The sequence below is a fragment of the Neocloeon triangulifer genome, unplaced genomic scaffold (assembly GCF_031216515.1).
Source record: "Neocloeon triangulifer isolate White Clay Creek 2 clone unplaced genomic scaffold, ASM3121651v1 ptg000001l, whole genome shotgun sequence".
Classification (NCBI taxonomy): domain Eukaryota; kingdom Metazoa; phylum Arthropoda; class Insecta; order Ephemeroptera; family Baetidae; genus Neocloeon; species Neocloeon triangulifer.
This window is the reverse complement of record NW_026775544.1, coordinates 10,373,487-10,396,498: the sequence shown is the minus strand read 5'-3', so window position 1 is coordinate 10,396,498 and position 23,012 is coordinate 10,373,487. Positions and strand designations below refer to the sequence as shown.

The window sequence follows — 23,012 nt, the reverse complement described above, 5'->3', positions numbered from 1 at the left end:
CCGCGTGTGTAATTTACGAGATGCCGAAGACTGACTGACTCACGCAAAAATCCGCTTAATTGGATGCAAAACAAGATTTCTCGTGTTCTCTGCATAAGGCTGGGCAAGAGAGAACTTCGGAGCCAAACAAATAATAATATATAAGCGAGCAGATCTCAGTGGGATAAAATATTGCGTCTTTTAAAGTTTTACGGCCCTTTGACACTTGTGGCCGGATTAAAAATCGCTCTTTATTCGTCCATAAAATAGGAAATTTAATAGTGGAAATTTCTTATGCCACTTGGGCACGATGCCATGCAGTTATTAAATGTTATTATTACGTGTTTGTTTAATTAAAGCTCCTTCTCGTTTTATGTCCAATTAAAATGTCTATTAAAATTAATAGCAGCTAGGGAGGGAAAAGTAAGTCGGATTAATTAAGTATGGAAATAAAATTTATAATATTTTCGATTCGTCCACGCTTTTCAACTTTTACTTCAATTGATTAAAAGTGCTGTCATTAAAAATATCTATCTTAGGAGGATGACGTAAGGGATAATTAGACTCTGCGGGAGAAAAATTTCGTATCCTTTTCCTTATTTGGGCACGGTGCTCTAATTAGTGCTCGCAGTTATTGATACGTTTGACTGTTTGACCCCAACCCCTGCCACGAGCGAGAGAGAGAGAGAGACTGACAGGTTGCATAAGCATGGGAAAAGGAGGCTGCTGCGTGTCCGGCTCGAATCAAGGACGCGACGGCGAGGCTAACCTTCGGCGCGCCACCCCAAGAATGGAGGTGTGCGCGGCACCCCACCTGCCGCTTGTGCTTTCCATCGGCGCGGCAATTGCATACTTTCGCTCTCGGCGGCGTTTCCCCCACGAAGAAAGGCCATTTTGGAGCACGAAATAAGTGGGGTAGGAGGCACGCGAACGCGCGACTGACTGACTGACTTAGTGACTGAGTGAAAACTCCCTACTACCTCTCCACCAACTCTCTTTCTTTTGAAGGTAATAAGAGTGCAAAGCAGCCTCTCTCGTTTTTGCCGGAAACATTGTAAGAGGCAGAGTGAGTCTAGTGGTGCAGTCATTCATTTGCTGGCCGGCCCGTCGACTGGATAGTGCAGCAGGCCCTGGTCAGTGCTGGTGTTCGCTCCGTTTGAGACTCAGGAGCCATGGCGAAGGCTCTCTGGACTCGCGCGGCCCTCGCGGCCTGCTTAATAATTTTGCTGAGTCTCGGCTCGGACGCTGACGCCGTCGACGCGCGCGCCAGACAACGCGGGACGCCCAAGAGGAAGAAAGGTAAATACTTCTCTCAGCCGGCTATAACGGCACTTCACATGTGTGCAGTGATCTCTCGCGTGGCCTTCGCTTTTATTCTTATTATTTGCTTCGTTCGTATACTACATGTGTTTTTCACGCCGCGTCAGAAAGCGTGAAATTAAACTTCTCGCGTACGCTTCGACTTTTGAATTTTTTCCTTAATTTCTCCGACTGCGGTTTGTGCGAAATAAATCACGCTGGCAGCTGGCCAAAATTTCTACTTAGCTCCGTTAAATTGTCATGTTTGTGTGAAAAATTTTTAATTTTACATCTTTAAAAATGAATTGCATGAAAAAATTAATTAAATAATTTTTTAGGGCTTGTTTGACTAATATTTGGCCAAATTTTCAATAACATATTAATGATTTATTGAAATAAATAATTTTTTTTAAAAATACTTTAAAAAAAAGTTTTTAATAATTTCTAATATTTCTAAAAAAAGAAACTTTAAAATTTGACATTTATTGTTTGCAGTTAATTAAATAAATATGATTTTCCAGAAGTTTACGTTATAAATTTAAAATAATAAATTATTAAATAATTTAATATAAATATTTCAAGTTGATTTTCTCCTTATTTTGTAAAAAATTTCATTACATACATTTTGTTGACTTGCATTTTCCCATTTCACTAAGGGACAAAGCATGACTGTGCTAAACCGGCACAATACAACACGCCTAACGGTAAAGTTGCCAGCAAAAAAATTACCAACCGAAATCCTTCCTAAATCCGCATTCATTTTGTGTGTCACACCTGCATATATGCACTTGTATTTATATGCAAAGTGTCCCTCGTCCATTCAATTCTAATCGATTTTCTCTGGCTGAGAAATTTCATCGGACATGCAGAAAATTTCACATTTTATGCTAAACAGCGGAGAGAGACGTGCATTTTGCCGCAAATGCAGCAAGGCTGTGAGAGAGAGAAAAGAGATGAGGGAATTAGGCCGGTTTTTAATGGCTATCACTTATTCTCTTCTCATTGCCGCGGCGGCGAGACTCGGCTGACCCAGTTGCTTAGCGCTCTACCGGTCATTAAGAATGAGAGAGGACGAAAAACAGAGCAGCGACAGTCCCTTGAATAAAAAAAGGAACCGTCGTTTTACAAGTTTTTTTTTGTATTTATCGGGGGGCCTGCGAAATTTTAATAATCGCGGAATGATAAACGGTGTTAACTTAGCTGGCAGCGATGATAAAATCTTGAAAAACACAATGTCTTTCTGCTGCAGTGATTTCAACGCGCGCGCCAGAGAGCAGAGTTTAACACTGAAATTATCTTATCATATTATTCTCGTCTCGCGGCTATCTAATTAGCACGGTGGACTTACCGTTCATTAAATTCTCCGTTCAGTGTGCGGAAAGCTGCTGCCTCTTTTCATACAATTAATTACACGTTTTCAAGTAGAACCTAAAACGATATTTTTAAAAAATCCCAACGCGATAAATTAATCCCCCGCGGGGTGTCTCAATTAAGAGTTGACATAATATTTGCAATTTGGTCGTCGGCTGAATGCGAAATTAGCAAACAGACATTTATCATTTTCGCCGGTCACGGTTTGAATATCAATTTTGTAGCAAATGAATACTAGGAGCAGTCAAGGCGCGCGCATTGCGGTCTAACAACTTCATAAATAATGAATTTATTTCGCGACACACACTCGACGCCGCCGCCGGAGACCTGTGCGCGTTTTTACAAAAAATACAGTTAAATGAGAGTTTGTTTCTCTCACACCGTGTATAATTCGAGCGAATACATCAGTCAAAAATCGGTTCACCAGCCAGCGTATCCGCCGAATTACAAGTGCAGTGCATTAGGGCATGACCCCGAATCGGCCCAGATTTGCTTCCGCTGGTTTTGGCCGCCACCCGCTATGCGCTCGGTGAAATTATATTCGCCCGCATGTTTGCAACACTTTTAATCTCGAAGTTTTTGGTGAGAAAAAGTGCGTTTTGCTGAAAAGTGCCGCAACCCACGCGTAACGAAAGCACCTTCACTTTTTTCGAAGAGATCTGGAAATAATTCATGTATATAAGAAGTCCCTAGACGGCCGTCACGCGTCATTGAAAAACATAAAAATTTCCTCAACAAGAGAAATCAGTTAGCTGAGTTGTTTCATTCCGAGTGTCAAGTGCGTGAAAAGCAGGGGCCATTCTCGATTTTGCGCGGAATTCCGTGTAGTTGCGAGAAAAATGTGGCAGGTCACACTAAATAATGAGTGATCAGAGCAGTCGCTTTCATGGCGCGTTCGAAAAGTGATACCAACAATGGGCCATTCAGGTGTCAAATTAAGCAGAGGAAATCGTGAAAGCACTCGCATTTCATGCTACATATAAAGTAATAAGCCGATTTCTTGAGACGCGCGCGGTCTCTTTGGACGAGAGAGAAGACAGGCCACTCACCTGGACACACCGCAGAAGCAGCGATTTTTTATTAGCGCAAAACTGACCCTGCCCTTCACTCGAAACGAAATAATATAAACATGTTCAGATAAATTGGCCCACATCTCGCTTTAAGATATACAACGGTCGTTGATGGACTTTTAATAAATTACATTTATCTCTTTTTTTACTGGCGCCTCTCTTTTTTTTGCTGAGTCACTTCTTTTGAAAAGTGTCGCGAACTTTCTTTGAAGTTCATATCACCAGGAGATTATTTGCAAAATTCTTTCTATGTGCGAAAATATTCCCAGGCTGGGGAAATCCTTTTCCTTTCCCAGCTGATTGTTGTTTTTTGTTTTCCTGCTCAGCTAATCGTCCGCTCCAATTTCGACCTTGCCTTTCGAAATGAATCACGACTCGAAATTCATACATTTAAATGCTTATATGATCAGTTTTCCTCTCTGTCGCAGCAATATAATCATTTTCCAATTTCACATTCACATGCGCACGCCATTTTCATCTGCGGAGAAAGCTCTCTTTCAAATAATAATTGCACTCAAATTTACCAATTACAGCGATGTCAATCGGCGTTTAAGGACTGGTAATTATCCCCGAGTTCGTCGCGCTTCATTGACCGCGAGAGTGAAAATAAACGCAAAACAAACACAAGATATCTCCCGGGAGAAATTAATTTCTGCTGTGGTGCGTTTGAAAAAGTGTATCATTGTGTGCGAGTGCCAGGACTTCAGTAGCAGATGGCCGCGTGTCAGAGAGAGAATAATTTATAACGTATCGAGCTGGTAATGATTATAAAAAATGTGGAGCAATCATCTTTTGAGAGTAAGTAGCTTTCACATGTACTCTTGTTTGTCCGAGAGCAGGCAAAATCACACCAGTCCATCTTTCATTAAGTTGTAAACTCGCACGTCTGCTTTTGGCCTCTCCGTCTCTCTCGCTTTTAATTTCACCAGCCTATATTTCATCAGCAGAGATAATTTGAATAAACGGACGAGGAGCAGAAATGAATAAATTGGACCGGCGATGAAAGTGTTTTGGCGAAAAGAAACGCTCTGTAATATGTTTAATTGCTTAAGGTTGATTAACCAGAAAATAGCCAAACATCCGTTTCGCTTTTATTCTTTTTCTCAATCAAATAAATCACGAGAAAGAACTGCTTTTTTTTAATTGATGAGATTTATGGTGTTTGTCCCTCTGGCGAACAATAATTTTATTATTCGCAAAGGTGTATAATCAATTTAGATAATCCGGATCGCAAACCTCAATATGGAATCGCGACGTCTGCTTTCTCTGCTAAAGCAACCAGAATGTGACAGAGCGTTTAACCATGATGGCAAATGAAGCGGTGCTATATTAAACACTATCAACACGTGTTTTCACGTCGTCCTGCTTCGCGTCTTCGGCGCAGAGGCTGAAAAATAAATGTATATAAGTCTCGCCGGTCGGGCCATTTTTCATCCCAGAGCCAAATAAAAAGGATTGCGGTCGAAAATAAAAAGTCCTCGACGTGAATTTATTGCCCCTCTCGTCCGGTACAGCGAAATTCAATTAAAAACCGAAAGTACCCGTCTCAATTTCGTTTGATGAAGAGATTTTGGCGCGCGATCTGGGTCATCAGGTGTCGGAACAAAAGCGTGACTGATTATTTTCAGCACCTCTTCTTAAACCCGCGCGCGTCGTCAAGCCCTTTTACACCAATTGCGACCAATAATCAATCAATTAAAATTAACTCCACCAACTCCATTGTTTATGGCCCTCTCCTGCAGAACTTTCTCCTTGGCGAAAAGTAATTAAAACCGGTAATTAAAAAAAACGAGGTGAATAATGGCAAAGGGCGCGCTCTGGGCATCAAGTCCTCATTAGCGAAAATTTGCAACCTTTTAGAACTCAATCGAAATTTCTTTTCGAATTTTCACAAAAGGGCGAAATTGTAGTAACGCACTGCAACTTTCGCGTTCCACATTCTAAATCTCGGATCCCATAAATCAAAACAAGGCTTTTTGTGTTGCATTAATTAAAAGAAGTAGTTTGCGGTTTTGCGGACCAACAGAGGCAAACTTTCAATACGCGAGTTTGGTGGTCCCTTTCGATTAGCATGGTGGTTTAATTAGTAATTAATTAGCGGAGAGATTGAAATTGAATCAAGCAATCTCATTAGGCAAGCGCAAAGTTTAATGATAGAGAGCGCCAAAGATCGATATGCCGCCTTTGAAGTTGCCAAACAAGAATGGAGGGCTCCTCTCTGATGATTTTTATGATCCATCGATCGGAATTTGGTACGTGTTGAAACTGGCGGAGGCTGATGTAATGGTAATTTGCTCGGTGCTATGGCGTGCAAAGCCGCAGATCGCAGATTGGATGGCGATTAATTCTCTGTCCGCACCACTTCCGTGTCTTTAGAAACGCGCACAACTTTGCACATTCAAATGAGAGGCGTCAGGTTACAATCCAAAGTAAAAAAATCTCAGGATACTGCTCTCGTTGCATTGTTCTTTTTTGCTTGTTAGTTCCAGGTTTCGCACGCCTTTATCCTGATCAGTCTTTGATACTCGAAGTTTAAAAAAGTCACTAAACGGAATTGAAAAGTTAAAGTGAAATCGATTGCGATTAATTTGTGTTCACACAGAGAATTTTCTCAAAATTTGATTCCTGAAAATATGTAGACTAATTTAAAAACAAAATTCAAAAGTGTTTTTTTTTTTTTATAATACACCTTTTTACTATTCTTTGCTATTTTATTTAGAATCAGAATAAATGAATTTTAATCATATAAAATGCACTCTTTGAGGCAAAGAACAGAAGCAAAATTTGAAATTCCGTATGAGGAACAATTATCGTTCATAGGGGATTCATTTTTTTTTTAGCATACAAATAATACTTAAACTTTATTGTTTACAATATTACATAAAAATCAATAAAAATGTACAAAAATAATAATATGATTAATGATAACTTTATATTGAATATAATATAATGTTATTATTAAAACTTTGACTTTCAAAAAAAAACTAATTGTTTTTAATTATTAAATATATTAAAACATAATTTTATAATTGTTTAAAAAAATGTGTTTAATACCAAAAAAATTGTTATTTATTATAGCCCAAGTAAAGTAATTCCAAGTCAGCCACACTCACTTAGCGCACACAATGATTCAATTCATCATGAGATGATTAAAAGACTTTCTAGTTGGGTGTACGTTTGTGTGTGTGCTTTGATAGTGGCTGACTATTAATAATGTGCACATTGACATTGGCGGACGTTAGTGAGCGCACCGCTGAAATCGCGTTCAACCTCTAATCGTCTATTACGATCTATTAGCAGAATGACAAGCATGAAATGCGACTTTCATCTTGCCGAGCTTCGCGAGATGAAGAATAAAACAGAGAGCTCACGACCAACTAACGATTGGGCCGCGATTAATTTGCGAATCAATTCTTAAATGTCTCTATAAATAAATCGCTGCGCACAAACCCTATTTGTTCACATACGCAAATCAGGTTCGCCTTGGATTGAGTGTCCGTCTCGTTGTCATATTAAAAAGCAGCAGTGCCTAGGTCACGGCAGGCGCGCAAGATCAAGGGAGTCCTCTCATACATTTATTCATAACGCGCGATCCTTATCGCGAAATATCATAATGTATTAAAAGCAGAGCGACTCGTAAATATAAAACGAGCTAGCTGAAAAAAGGGTTCACTCGTTTCTAAACGTCAGATGAGGCGGATTTAAGCGTCTCTCAATTTTTGGGCTCAAATTATATATCTCTGCTGTGCAAAAAGAACAAAAACTAAAATTCACTTACCAGTAATGGATTCAACGTTCCTTGTAGGATTTGTACTCAAAATCCTTGGGAGCAAAAAATGTTGCACGTTAATTCATTGTTGGAGTTGATTGCGTTATTGAATTTAAAAGGGAGTAGTGCAAATAAAATCTCAAGAGCGATTTCACAGTTTGCATTTCCATTGAGATGCCGGCCTTCACTCCGAAATTTCATTTTCCTCGTTTTTGCGCACTTTACTGCCGCTACTGCACTCTCTCAATTAGTTTTGGCGAGAGAAACAATGGAATTCCTGCAACCGAACATATACACGACCCTCGTCCTACAAGCGCGGAGAGTGTTATTATTAAGTCTTTTTTTTTTATTTCACTCTTTTGAAGGAAAAAAATCTCGCTCTCTGTCGTCGGAGACAATGGACTCGCTATGGTGCTGCCGGTAAAAAATCAATATACATGAGTGGTTTCGTCCCTGAAAAAAATTTGCTCCGGCTCCAAATCCGCTGCTCTTTTACTTTCAATATCACCTGCTGGAAATAATCGCGACATTTAAGACACAGAAACAAAGTATAATCTTGATGCAATTGTTGAAGCATAGAACATTTTCGGCACTGGACCAATTTCAAGGCCAGCGAGCCGAGCCTTGGCTTTTCGGTTGGAAAATAAATTCGGCGATTGTTGACAATTCGTTAAAACCGTGAAAACCATTTCACACCAATTAGTAGATCATTAGACGTTGGGTGGCAGGAGGCTTTTTTTAAATAATTTATTTCATCTCAATTCAATGCTTTAATTTACTGTTTATCTGGAAATTTCTTAAGAAATTCAGCTTTTGTCATCTCGCCATGAATGTTGCAAATTACTTGTTGAAACCTAATTTTTGAGTGGAAATTAGTGATTAGTCATGTGTTACGGTGGCTGCAGGCAGCGCATCTCCTGATTAGAAAATCACGCCGGTTAATTTGGTCTCCGGTGTACCTTATGGATATGCTGGCGAGATGCACAGGCGTGAAAACGAGGCCAGCTTGCCCGCATAACAAATCTTCCTTCTGCTCGCATCGAGAATTTCTAATGGAACTAAATACGTAATGGACGAAGAAGAAGAAGAAGCAGAAGTGTGCCTTTTCATTTGTTGTGTCGTTTGCTCGTAAGTGATGAGAGGAGAGATAGATATTTTCTCTTTCAAAAGCAGATGTGCACTTGCGAGGTAAAGTAGCGACCCAATTAAATTTATACATCCTTCCTACCATGCACTTTTTCCCATAGCTTGTTAGTTTCTCTGTGAAAATGCGCACTAATTATCCAAGAATTTTCGGTATCTTTTTTTGTACTCGCTGCCTTTGAAAAGATTGCTGCAAACAATTACCGTTCTTTCCCAGCGGGAGAAATTTAGCATGAAATTTGATACTCCGGCCGTATGCAAATTGATTTGAAAAATTGCAATAATCGGAGTGAAATCGTGGCCGAGATAAGATCCGCCGATGATCCTATCTCTCTCTAGCTGTATCCGCCGTCACGACTGACAATGAGACCACACATGCGTTGAATATAAAATAAAACCATCATGCAGGCTCGAATTTCTTCTTTCTAGTGTGATTTTTAGAATTTAATTTGCAACACATAAATTTCGTCATTATCGAATCTGGCCGCGTAAAAACAGGAGAGGTGAAACTTTTCCTGTCGCTTTTATCTTTCACGTGGATATAAATTTAATATTAGATGGCGGGTATTTTTATTAAGAAAGTATACGCGTGACGCGTTTTATTCAAGCAAGTGGTTTTTTTTTAAATTGCTCCAATTTCCTAATGGAATGCAGCCATTAAAATCTCCTCTCCGCTCTTGTAAGTGCTGTCCACTTTTTCATACTTTGCGAATAATCCGCGAAACTAGTGTATAGGAATCTCCGTCGGCCGGTGGGTCCTCTTAAATTGCCGGGGCGCATTTTTCATATAAATAATTGACCGGCCAGTGCTGACAACACGTCTTTTGCTCTCTCGATTTATATATAAATGTGCGCGAGGTTCAGTGCTCCTGAATTATAACAAAAAAAAAAGAGTAGTCTGCCCACTTGATCTGCAGCACCTAACCTTCCAATTAGGGAGAAAATAACGAAATACTCTCTTTAAGGACAATATAAAGAGAGGCGAAAGAATTGGATGTAGCGGCGGGTACGTGTATAAAACCTGTTTGCAACTTTTTTTTAGTATTGTCCATTCTATGAAAGCTTGGTCTCTCCACTAATGAGCGCGGCTCGCAATAAAAACGTAATTTTGAAAGTCACCACCCGTCTTATAATAATTACCATTATATTGCTCGCGCTGATAATTGGCGGATAAATTTCGCAACACTCACTGCAACGGCGGGCGTGGATTTTGTGTTATTTTGCGGCCACTTTTCAGCCAAAGTGGAAAGGCGGCGGTGTGTGGCACGTGTTGGGGCACCAGTCAAAGCCCACTCTCGTTTTTGAAGCACTACTTTCACGAGACTGATTAGATGGTGGACTAGGAGACGATTGCGACCGCCCTGACCATTCACCTGCATCGGACGTGAGAAGGCGGGCTTTCAAGAAGGCAACATCTTTTGTGCAGGAGAAGTAAATACAAAAATATAAAATTCACTCATTAGGAGCAGAAAATTGCAAATTTAATTGCGGCTGTAAAACTTTTTAATCGATTAGCAATTTTCTTAAAATAATATCTCTTTTCTCACCTGGAAATCGAGCGGTCCATTAAATTTTACAATCACCAATTATATAAGTACACCGTCGGCGAAAATCTATTTTCTGAGAATTTGACATTATAAAAAGGTCTTGGCATTTATTTGAAAGAAGCTGTCGGAAATATTACATCAGACCAACAATTGTAAAAGGCGCGGTGATTATAACTTCTAGGCGGCAACTGCATGAATGGGAAAAAGTTAAGAATGGGATATACATATGGGTGCGGGTGTTTGATTTTTGCAACATGCGATTTTATTATTAGAACGTTTCGCATTGTCTATGCAATGAGGTAACAACTCGTCGATTATATCATGCGATTTTTTACTGTTATTTAAAAGGAAACAATAGAAATCACACGCACCATTCGATTGCCATAAAAGAGCACACATGCGTTCGAGATCATAATTATCTGATTATTACCAACCAATAATATTATTTTCGCCATTAGATTCTGAAAGGAAGAAAAAACAATGCACCTATGCAACGCGAGATTTCACATTTGTTCTAGATAAGCAAGGTTGCCGCAAATATCCATCCAGGGGCGATCTATTGGAAATTACATAAACTCTCTGTACCAATCCGCAGAGCCTTCAAATTTATTGATCAGGCGTGCAGTAATTTTTGTTGGCTGCAGACAAAATATTGTATTGTGCAGAAACAGCGGCGGCAGAGACTACTGCTGTATGGTCCATTCATTAGTCGCGCCTTGCAATGGCCTTCCCAAAGACCATTATCCTTTCTTAACAATGCGCAACGGTAATTCTGCCTCAGGTACACCGAACGGGAGCCGCCGGTATATGTGAATTAATAATTTATTTTTATGCGTTTCACGCTTATAACTTCTGGGAAATAAATTTTTTTTAGTAGAGTTAGAAATTAAATTTAAATTATTCGTTTTCATTTGAAAATTTTTTCAATTGTATAAATAAAAACAAATTTCTTTTTTTCCCCCTCTAAATTTCATTACCTTGGACTTTTTTGCAATTTTTTGTTTGTTTGCATTTTGAATTATTTTCCTGGATATTCCAAACTGACCATTTGCGACTAGTAACTGCTGACACAGAAAAGGAAAACGACTTCTCGCGCGCGTGCCATACAGACACACAGCCTTCGGCAGTCACATTTATAAGCCGCGAGAAATCACTCTCTTGTCCACACACACGTCTCAATTTGTTCGTTCTCTAAAGAGCGCGAATAAATTTACAACCTATCCGAACTGGAATATAAGAGAAATTTACCCCAGATACTCATTTTATGTATTAAAAGCTGATCGGCAATTAATCCTTGAGACCGCGCGTGCTATAATTCATAACAGCCACAAAAGGTGCGAAACGCGGACTGATACGAAAGTCGAGATTTTCCTTTGCCACCCACTTGGTTCTTCTATTCTTGTGATCGATCACCGCGGCTACTCCTTTCAGATTCCGCGCCGCGATCAATCAATGGCTCTTCTTTATCTCAATCGCTACTTTTGTTGTTTGTTTTCCGCGGCGTGCTAAACTGGGTGACCGATTTTGCCGCTCTCGGTTTAACTTCTTCTTTCAACCTGAACGCATCCGCAAAAAGGCCGCTCTCGCACTTACGCTTCAATGATCACGTTGATAGATTGTTGAGGCACCCACCCTTTTCTCTTGCGAAATATTATATTGCTCGAGGCGATTTTTGCGTTTGTGTCGAGAAAGTGGCGTAAATTTGCGGAAAGGAGATCCAGTTGGCAAAAAAAAAAACAACTGCGCTGGTATAATTTTTTGACCGCACTTATCAAGAATTCTCATAACAGTGAAATTTAATAAACCATGTCATGATATCAATTTCATATTTTATATAAATAGTTCAACTGTAAGATTTATTTCAAATCGGACTATCCACAAATTAATTAATCAATTTCCATGTTTTGAATTTTAAAACAAATTTCAGTTTTTTACAATTTGAGTAATGTAAAGCAAAACAGTTTCAAAAATTGTGTCTACAAATATTATAATAAAATTTTTAAGAACATAAATCATACAACTTTAAATATAAATTGTATATGAATGAATGAATTTTTTATTTTTTTTATTGTACACCACAGGCGTGTTACTATGTCAATTGTAATACATAAATACATTATTTAAATAAAGAAAACTAAAGAATAAAATATAAATTTTATAATATATTTAATATAAATTTTTTGTTTAAATTTTAATTGATATTTCCCTACAGTTGTGATTTTTTTTTATAAAGTTTCTTAGTAAACATGGTTAATAATCAAACTGGATTACCATTACTGTATGTAAATAAAGATAGAAATATCTATAATAGATCAGTACTGATTGCATAAGTGACGAATTAAAATTAAAGAACACTATAGAAACATCATAAGCATATACGTTTTGTACTATTTTTTGTGTGTTAACAAAAAGTAATTCAAGTGACGCAACTCCCGATTTTAATAGCTAGTCATAAAATTTAAGAGTCTTAATTTATTCTGCTCATCAACACTTTTTCAGCTCGTGAAAGCTCCGTTGGTATAAAATAACCCTTTTAAAATCTCTCCCACACTCGGAGTAATGAGCACTTCTCCTTTTAACTCTTACCTTTGAAGTGTTAAAATCCACAAAGCTGTTGTGGCAACTTTTGTTGGTGCACTTCCCTAGAAGCTGCAACTAGGCAATTAGGCTCCAAAGGAGTGAATAAATGACACAAAAGCAGTGAGTCAGATTTCATGCTCTGAAAGAGACGCGCGACAACTTGCTTGTCTTCTTGTTTGCGCACCTTGACACAAAATTCAAAACTGAATTGCCGCGGTGTATATCACAACTTCCTGTTGCATCTCCTCAGCTCTGCCGTAGTTAAGCAAATTTGTTTATTTTTTATGGCTCTTTTTGCAACACGCAGGAATGCGGCTGACTTAATCGCAATAATTGGATTTGGACAGTGAAAGTGCAGCTCAAAATTGGATGCATTTAGATTCATCAAATAACGGTGTGTTTGTATTATTATTTGCGGTATCTGCAATTTCTAGATAATTGATCTGACGCAATATAATTCTATAATCGACCGCAGAATCTTTTTTCGGCTTGATTACTCATTATAAAAATTTCGCCGATGCCCGGCGAGCACGTAGGCGTTTTTATGTTTCTCTTGATAAACTCCTTCCTTAATGAACTATCTGCAAAAATAAGCCAAGTTGTTGAGAAATTGGCCGGCTGAAGCCGAAAAAAGCTGGATCGACGACGTGAAATTAAAATGGAAAGCACAGCCAGCGTATCTGAAACTAATTAAACGGCTGTTTACTCTATCAAGCTGACAACAACGCTTTTTTCGGCCAGCGCTCTTTTGAAATGAAGAAATTATCTCTTGCCCGCCGCGAGAGCGAGATGTATAATTGCTAAATTTCTTCTTGCAGCTCAAGTGCAGGCGTCAATTACGTAACTTGAGAAGTGCAGTTGCGGAAATGTCAGTTTTTATTCTGTTCAATTGCGTCTGCCTCTGTAGAAAGGGACCCAATTATTTACTGGTTGTTCACAATTTTTAATTGAAAAACAAATTTTCTTTGATAGGTTAATTTAAGTTTTTGATGGTCAGCCTAAAAATAAACAAGAATTAATTAATTTTTTTAATGTTAATTAAAAAGATTTAAATTAATTCACATGGAGTAGCATTGAAATACAAAAAAAAAAGAATGAATTGCAAAGACTGATTTTTGAAATTAAATTTTGAACATCCACTATTGGGCTGCATTCCCCTTTATGATTATTTTAAATTTAAAAATCTAACATTTTATGAGATGCAAAAACATAATTTCACAAAAACCGAAAAATCAAGTAAATGAGAATTAAATTTTATCTTAATAATTGCAATCCGTGCATGTGCGCATTCCTGAACCTTTATTGATTTTTATCTTTCATATCAATTTTTTCCCAATTTTAAAATCATTTATCAAAGAGTTCAGACGAAGAGACACTTATCTGTCAACCGTGGAATTCGCTTTAAGGAGTTGTACTCGTGATAAATTACATTTTTCAAGAGAAAGGGCGAGATTCTTTATGCGAAAGCCGAGATTGATTTGAAACTATGTGGTGGCAATTTCGCTGGAATTACAAGAAGAGAAGATGAACTCGTTTTGTTTTTCATAATGAAAATTCCGACTTCTTGAGTGACTGCTGCCGTTCCAGGCCGCGCTGCTGTTTGTTTTTGTAATAAAACTATATACACATTTCTCATGAATATTCTATGCGCGAGTGAGCGACGCCAGACTCGAAACACGTCTTTAAGCCGCCGACTACATCAGTACACTTAGCACGGCGGATTATCAAGTATTCTGGGCGAGTGTCGTCCAACTTGGCTGTCCGTCCAGACTCTCAATCCAGACATGGTTTGCACGTTGTAATTGAGCCAAATTACCGCAAATTCACAACAAACTTTCTTTTAAATTTAAACCCACATCGGTTAATTACACGCCCAAATCGAATGAGAATAAGTTTGTCAACCGAGAAAAAACAGAAAGTATTTAAATCTGGAGACAATGGCGGTGACATCAAAATAACTAGACCTAGCGAAATCTGAGTTGGGTAGAGAAATGAATGGAAATAAAGCACAATCCAACGCCGCGGGTAAAATAATTCTGAAGGCCTCCAGTCATGCGCGAAATTCGCTCAAGCCATTGCAATTTCGCATTATCCACACCCGAACCAAAAAATGTCAATGTTCCACTCTTCAAAGCAGCAAAACCTCTATACCTTCTTATTGAAAATCAATTTTGCAGACGCAGAAAAATTATCCCAACAAAGAAAATAGTATTTTGTAATTTTTTATACTTACCAATTATTACTTTCACGGTTTCGATTTAGGTGAATTATATTTTCGTGAGGTCCAGCAGCCTGTGGCGTGCAATTCACAGTTGGGAAATAGATCTTGGTGGGTCGGACCGACATTCAATTTCGATTTTGAGCAATATCTCGCTGAGACATGTGTTTTATTGTCCTCTGGTGTTTCCTTTCGATACATACAAAAATATAAGAGGCCTCTCACTTTTTCACCTGCTCTCATTGTTACCTGCACCTATTATTTAACGTGTTCACTCGCAAGACAGAGTTGCCGGCAGGCAAATTTTATAAATAATGGAGTAGCAATATAAAGTTTACTGCTCACTCGGCGTATAATAAATTTGTAAGAAACGCGAAATGCATGCACTTTCCTCAGCAACACATTTTGCCACATTCAAGTTACACACACACTTGTCGCCTCTGTTAACGCAATTATATTCGCCATGCGTGCAGACACTGCATTAATTGCCACAATATTTTATTTGAACACAATAAAGGAGGCTTTCCCTATTCATGTTGTTTGATAAATACCGGCCTTTCATATGGTGCATGCAGCGAATCTCCCGGAGCTCTCGGGGAAACATGGGCGAGGTTGCTTGATAAACATACTAATCATCGCTGCCGTTACGGGATAAATAATTATTGAAAATTGCTTCATTTCTTCTGCCGGCGAAATCGAGATGCAGTAATTGGGCAAATTAATCCAATTTTGTACCCAATAAAATTGTAAATTCCTTAAGTATCTCACCAAAAATGGGTCTAAAATTATAGTGCAGACAAAATTTCCGTCTTAAATTACATTAAACAAAATAGAGATTATATTTTAATGGTATTAAAGTATTAAATACGTAATACTTTATAAAGTTTTATATATTTATCTTATTATTAAACATTTAATTTACTTTATTATGATATAAACAAATTGCTGATATATTTTGTGAGAGTAAATTTCAGTTATCTTAAATATGTAATTCTTGCGCATCTGATCCTTTAATAATATTCATTAAATTTCCTTCTGAAAAAATTCTATTTTGGTATATCAATCTAGCTTTCTTTGCTGTTTATCTAATTTTCTACCAAAGACAACAATGGTACGCCTGATTAAGCCGGCTAGAAAGGTAGACCTCCCTGCACCCACGCGCTATATCAATTGCATTTTGCACACAGAACAAAAGTGATTAATTACGTTCCCTTGCGAAAAACAGCGCGCTATGAACGTGGGATCGAGAGCTGGGTGCCGAGGTGTGAATGGCGCGAGAGCAAACACGGACGAGCCGTGGGAAATCGGAGGAAAAAATGTATCCGATCGCGCAATCGAGCGGCTAAACGCGCTCATTGCACGATTGCCTCACCTCACGCTCTTGCAGGTTAAAGGCAGAAGGGCATTGCAAACGGAAGTCGAAACAATTGGAAAGTCGCTTAAACTGTCGGTTTTTGTCACTCTGCCGACAAGTGAAAGGCTAAAATTGGCCATTAACTTTTTTGACTGACCGTGTCAGGCAGCTCTAATTGGACGCAAGAAAAGTCTATCCTTCGCTAGTTCGAAAGAGAAGAGAAAAAAAAATGTTTTGAAAAGAGTTAATTCATTTCCTTATATATTGTTAAATTTGCCCCAAAAAACCTTTAAAATTAAATTATCAAGTTTGTACATTTCTTTCAGCTGAAAAAATTCTAAAATCAACTGCAAACTGTTTAAGTTTGAATGTGTGAAAGGGAATCAACCATTCAAAAATCTTTGAATTTCTGATTTAAATTTTCTGTAAAAAAGTCAGTCGTTTAAATTCTTCCTTCTAAAATAATTGAATGCAAATTGTCAAATAAATAATTTAAAAACAAATCTAAATTTAAGATTTATACTCTTTTTTAACGAAAAAACAGTTATAATAGTAATTAAAATTGAAGTTTCTGAAAAAATTTATTATTTTTTGCAACCGTTCAGTTATTGATCATCCTTCTTCCTGCAAAACAGAACTTAAAACCTAGAAATTAGTGAATTTTATAATTCAAAAATTAACGTAGCTTTTATAACAAATTCTAATGATATTCTATTCTCTATAATTTCAGAAGCTAATGGTGCCAAATCAGACTTGTCAACCTCTGCTTCGTGGTGGAACGGCCACGAAAGCGGCGGCGCCGACTTCTTCAGCGGCGGCGGCGGCGGCGGCCACGGTTTGGTGCAAAACCACCCCCTGGGCAGCGGCCCCAGTGCCATCGGTGGCCTCTCGACGGGCTTCAGCGGCAGCGCGGGAGGGTCAGGATTCGGTTTCGGACCCAGTTCGCACTTCGGTTACGATCCTCTGACCGGCGTCGGTGAAGAGGCCAACGAACTGCAGAAGAACCCCGCTCTGTCCTCACCCGAAGAGTGCGCCAGGGCGTGCAGGGACGGCGAACCTCCCCGCACCTGCTACTTCAAGCTGGTCGCTGAAAACTACATGACCCTTGGCGCGTGAGTGCACAAAATGTTTTTAATTTTTTGTTTGTTATTTTGATTCAATTAATTTTGCTTTTAAATTTCTTATTTATTTTTATTTTTTACTGGAATTAAAAAAAGGAAGAAAATCACTGCCCTCTTTTTTTTTGTAAATTTACAAATACAATTAAATAATTTATTGTTCTATTTGAAATGAAATAATTAATTTTAGTAAATTGTAAGTGATATAATAAAAGTAAGCCTGATTTTAATTCATCATTTCCTAGGCAACTTTAAAAAAAAAACTGTTTTTTTTCTTATCAGGGCTTGTGCTCTCTGTGCACCAAACGCAACAAACGGCTGCCAGTGTGTTTTGGCTGACGGAGTTGAACGCGGCATTCTGACCCTCAACAGGCAGATTCCTGCTCCCTCCATCCAGGTACGCGAATTGCTTAAAATCAATAATACGCGAAACTAATAAGGTGTGATTTTGAAGGTCTGCGAAGGCGACAGGGTCATCATTGACGTTGACAACCGCATGCAGGGAATTGAATTGGCCATCCATTGGCACGGTCTGCACCAACGCGGAACTCAGTACTACGATGGTGTTCCTATGCTCACGCAATGTCCCATACCTGAAGGAACCACCTTCAGGTACCAGTGGAATGCTGACAACCCAGGCACACATTTCTACCATGCACACACAGGCAAGCAAGAAATTAGAAATAAAATACGGTTAACCTCTATTTAAGGGCTCCTTATTGCAATTAAATAAATAATTAATTTCACACAAACCTATTCATTGCGTTGAATGAGTTTTTTATGCGATTAAATATTATACCTCCTAATATTACCACAAATGCGTCTGTTCTTCACAATCAGTTTAATTTTACTTTTTTTAATCTTTTTTTTTAAATTCCTTAATAATTAAATGTTAGAAATAAAAAATGTTTTAATAATTTCACTCTGATAGGAACCCAAAAGTTGGACGGTCTGCAGGGCAGCATTGTGGTGCGGTCGACGCCAGCGCGTGATCTGCACAGCCACCTGTACGACTTTGACCTGACCAACCACGTGATGATGATCCAGGACTGGATGCACGAGGACTCGACCGAACGCTTCCCCGGACGTCTGCAGGTGCGTCCCGGCCAGGATCCCGACACCATCCTGATCAACGGCCGCGGCCAGTTCCGCGACCCGCAGACCGGCCTGATGACCAACACCCCCCTCGAGGTGTTCACCGTGACCCCGGGGCGCCGGTACCGCTTCCGCCTGATCAACGCCTTCTGCACCGTGTGCCCCGCCCAGCTGACCATTGAAGGTCACCCGCTGACCGTGATCGCTTCGGACGGCGAGCCGGTGCAGCCCACCCCTGTCAACACCATCATCTCCTTCACCGGCGAGCGCTACGACTTTGTCATCAACGCTGACCAGCCGGTGGGCGCCTACTGGATTCAGGTCAGGGGTCTGGGCGAGTGCGGCATCTCCAGGGTGCAGCAGCTCGGCATCCTGCGCTACGCCAGGGGCCCTTACGACCCCGTCAACCGCGCCCCCTCCTACGACTTCGGCCTGCCCCAGGGGGTGGTGCTCAACCCGCTGGACGCCGTTTGCAACACCCAGCGCTCTGACGCCATCTGCGTGTCCAACCTGAAGAACGCGCAGGAGGTCGAGGAGGCCATTCTGCAGCAGCACCCTGACGTCAAGATCTTCCTGCCCTTCCGATTCCTCTTCCTCACCCCCGAACAGGCTTTCAGACGCAATGCCTACAACAGATTCCTTGGTAAATATTTTTACAAAAATTATTATAATTTTACTTCTTATTAATACTGTATTCATTTTACTATTGAATTTTTTCATTTCTTTGCCACAAAAAACGTGATAAGGAAAGAAAAAGAGGAAAAATGCAATACATTCATTTGTCTTCATAAAAGTAGACAAAATTAAAAATAAACTAAAAATTTAATTCAGTTTTTAATTAATAACATGTTATTTTTTAAAAGAAAATTGATCTTAATCAAGTGTTTTTTATTTTATTTATTTAAATCAAATTTCTCTGTAAAAAGAAAAAAAATCGCATTTTCAATTAAAGTAGAAAAAAATTAATTCATTTTTATGATTTTAGTTGCTCCCACTGGTGATCACGTCGTGTCTTTGGTGGACAACATTTCTTTTGTCTTCCCCAAGTCGCCTCCTCTTAGCCAGCCTGAGGACATTCCTCCCCAGCAGTACTGCAACGGTGACGACAGACCTCCTCAGTGCGGAGCTAACTGCATGTGCACTCACAACGTGGACATTCCCCTCAATGCCATTGTTGAAGTTGTGCTTGTCGATGAAGGTAATTTCTTTTTCAAAATTATAAATTTTGATATTTTATGAAATTTTGTTTGTCACATTTGTTAAAATTTGTTTTAAATAATATTGTAACAAAAATTTAGTTCTAAAATTTTCTGCTTAATTACATATGTACATATTAAAAAGTTGAGTCATAAATTGTGCGTGGCGTCGCTGTTCGTGAAAGACGTGCGTCTTCTGAGAGGAAATGAGTTGGTTGGCGTGCGACTACTGTTTTCCTACTGCTCAGGTAATTGACAGATCAGTTGGTTGCCAGTGGTCACACGACCTCCGAACTCCCATCGACTGCATACTTCAGCAACCAGCGCTTCGAAACAACAGACTGAAATTATTTATTGTTTTATGAGGTTTTGGGCCATGAATAATTGAAATATTTTAATTAAGCACTTGTTGAATTGAATCATAAAAAGTAAAAGTTTTGTCTCATTTGCATGTTTTTAATTAATAAACTATCATGAATATTTTATAATGTTTCCTTGTTTTGAAATGTTTTGGAGTGAGAAATTAAATTATTTTTTATTTAAATTGGCCTCGCCAGTTCGTGTCTTAATTAATTTTTGAATTTTCCTGTGCTTTCAGTCCAACAACCCAATTTGAGCCACCCCTTCCATTTGCACGGCTACTCCTTCAACGTGGTGGGCATTGGCCGCTCGCCCGACTCCACCATCAAGAAGATCAACTTGAAGCACGCTCTCGACCTGGACAGGCAGGGTCTGCTGCACCGTCAGTTCAACCACCCTCCTGCCAAGGACACCATCGCTGTGCCCAACAATGGCTACGTCATTCTCCGCTTCAGAGCTGATAACCCTGGTAAGTTTTAAAATTAATTTTTATTAATTTTTTTATTGATTCCTATCTTTTTGCAGGATTCTGGCTTTTCCACTGTCACTTCCTCTATCACATAATGATAGGCATGAACCTAGTGTTACACGTAGGCAACCAGGCCGACCTGCCCCCGGTGCCGCCCAACTTCCCTCGATGTGGCGATCACTTACCTCCCATTCAATTGGCTCACTAGCCACTTGCCTCCCCCGTAATTAGCTGAGAGATTTCAATTTTTGATACTACTTATATTTTAATATTTGTAATAATATGCTGTGTCCTATTGGCTTGTAATTTCGTGTTTTCCACCCCGGGGCGCTCAATCATAGTCAATCAACTTCGCCCATTTTCATTCATTTCTCATCAAATCATTCATCAATTCATCTCATAAAAAATCATGTCCATCGTCATCATCCTCATCCTCGCCACACTTTCATTATCATTTCATAAACTCCCATATCTTTATCTACATTTTGCCGCATTTTTCATTTCATTATTTTATCTCATGAAATTCACATTCCATTCTCATTTACATTACAAAAATTATTTTCATCTTTCACCCATCGCATCATTAACAATCACAATCATTTCCATAATTTCATCATTTTCATTGATTCATTTTATCATCCCATTGCACCATACATTATCATTGTGCCATCATTTCATTCAAACGTGGACAGAGAAATCTGTTCCTCGTCGCTCTCATTATTTTCATTGTTACCATTATTATTCATTTTTGCGTGTTCACATTTTGCCATTTCACACATCACCATCAATTATTCCATCCGCATCTCATCCCCATTAAATCACCTCGTTTTTGCACCCTCTCATTCATCACTCACTTTGATAACGCGTGCGCCCTATATAATTACGCATTATTAGACGCACACGCACACATCATCAATCCCATCCTTCATCACCATCAATTCTCACACTTTTTCATTCACATCAATTTTTCATATTCACTCAGACACAACATTCATCTTCATTTTCACGCCATCCTTTTCATCTCATCACTCAAACTAATTAGGTTTTTTTCATTTTTAAATTTATTTTCATTTCTCACTTCTACATCTTCATCAATTCACACATTCTCTCGCTCTCATTTCATCAATTTCATTATTTCACGTTCTCCATCATTTTCACTTTCCCATCATTTCATTTTCATCCTCAATCATTTCATTTTTAGTCATTTTCATCGTCATCTCATAGCTCATCCACATTACACCTCATATTTTTTCATATTTTTTTTCGCACTGCATTCATACCTCATTTTTTCCATTTTCATAAAACCCACACCAACTTCATAGATGTCATTTTCAAGTCATTTCCTCCGCATTTCCATCAGTCATTACATCATTACACGCGCACACCTCATTTTCCCTCATCTCGTGATTTTCCATTATCATATTCATCTCATTTTTGCTTCATCATTTACATTTTTTCATCTATATTTGAGACTCCGTGGTGGGAATCCCCCTTTAATTTAGACTTTTGTTGAATATTTATTGGCCGGAGACAGATTTGGAAAAAAAAAACTCCAATGCGTGCCGGAACTTTGTAGAGCTCGCGTCTCAAACGACGGAGCGAATTTTGTACTTTTCAAATTTGGTGATATACTTAAAAGGAAACTGCATGTTGTGTGTAATTTTAGCTCAAATTTGTCATCTGATGCGCCATTTAAGTGATTTATTTTGTAATAATATTGTATTGTATATATTTTTTCCATTTCACTTATTCGTCATTGCGAGAAATTTGCATAAATGCATAAGGTCCTCCTTCTCAATTCTGAACGTCATCCTCATCATTTTTCACCCCCCATCATGTCACCAAACAGATTTGAGCTGGTTCATCTTACCTGTATTAGTATGGTTTTTTTGTTTAAACTTTAAAACGTTCATTATAATATTCTCAAGACCCACTCATCAGTAACCATCACTTTTCGTAGCCATCCCCTTACTTTAGTGAAGCCGCATCGCCAATTATCGCCACATCTTGTTTCACACTCATCGTCATCTCTCATCTTTTCATCTTGTTGCTTTGTTATAAAAAGTCATTCGTCTTATTGTATTTTCTATTTTCGTACACTTCTCATACTTTTCTTCTTTCAATAAACAATATTGTTATGCTGTATACAATAATTGCTATGATTTGTTTTATTTTCGGAAAATGACATTGGTTAAAAGTTTAGAAAAAAAATCACAAAATCAACCGGGAGTTAAAATAAAAAAGAAATTAATTATATAAAAAAAAATGTTATATGAGAGAGGAAACGTGAATGAAGCGCAGCTAGCCAAAAGTTTATAAATTTTGCACTGCATTGATATCTCCCGCACACTAGTACTGCAATTTGCATTTTGGAGATTATCTAAAGAGTACTAGTAATTAAGACTAACACAGTTATTAGCTGACATAAAAATGTAAAGTAACTA

At 38.6% G+C, this 23,012-nt stretch overlaps 1 protein-coding gene across 1 annotated transcript; it reads left to right on the top strand.

Annotated features, from left to right (window-relative positions):
- Positions 1-1,010: 1,010 nt before the first annotated feature.
- LOC132194315 (uncharacterized) lies at positions 1,011-22,721 on the top strand. Its single transcript, XM_059615499.1, has 8 exons — positions 1,011-1,278; positions 17,061-17,442; positions 17,731-17,845; positions 17,903-18,113; positions 18,380-19,186; positions 19,529-19,741; positions 20,338-20,568; positions 20,625-22,721. The coding sequence occupies exons 1-8, from the start codon at positions 1,152-1,154 to the stop codon at positions 20,774-20,776; spliced, it is 2,238 nt and encodes a 745-aa protein (XP_059471482.1). The 5' UTR covers positions 1,011-1,151; the 3' UTR covers positions 20,777-22,721.
- The last annotated feature ends 291 nt before the right edge of the window (positions 22,722-23,012 follow it).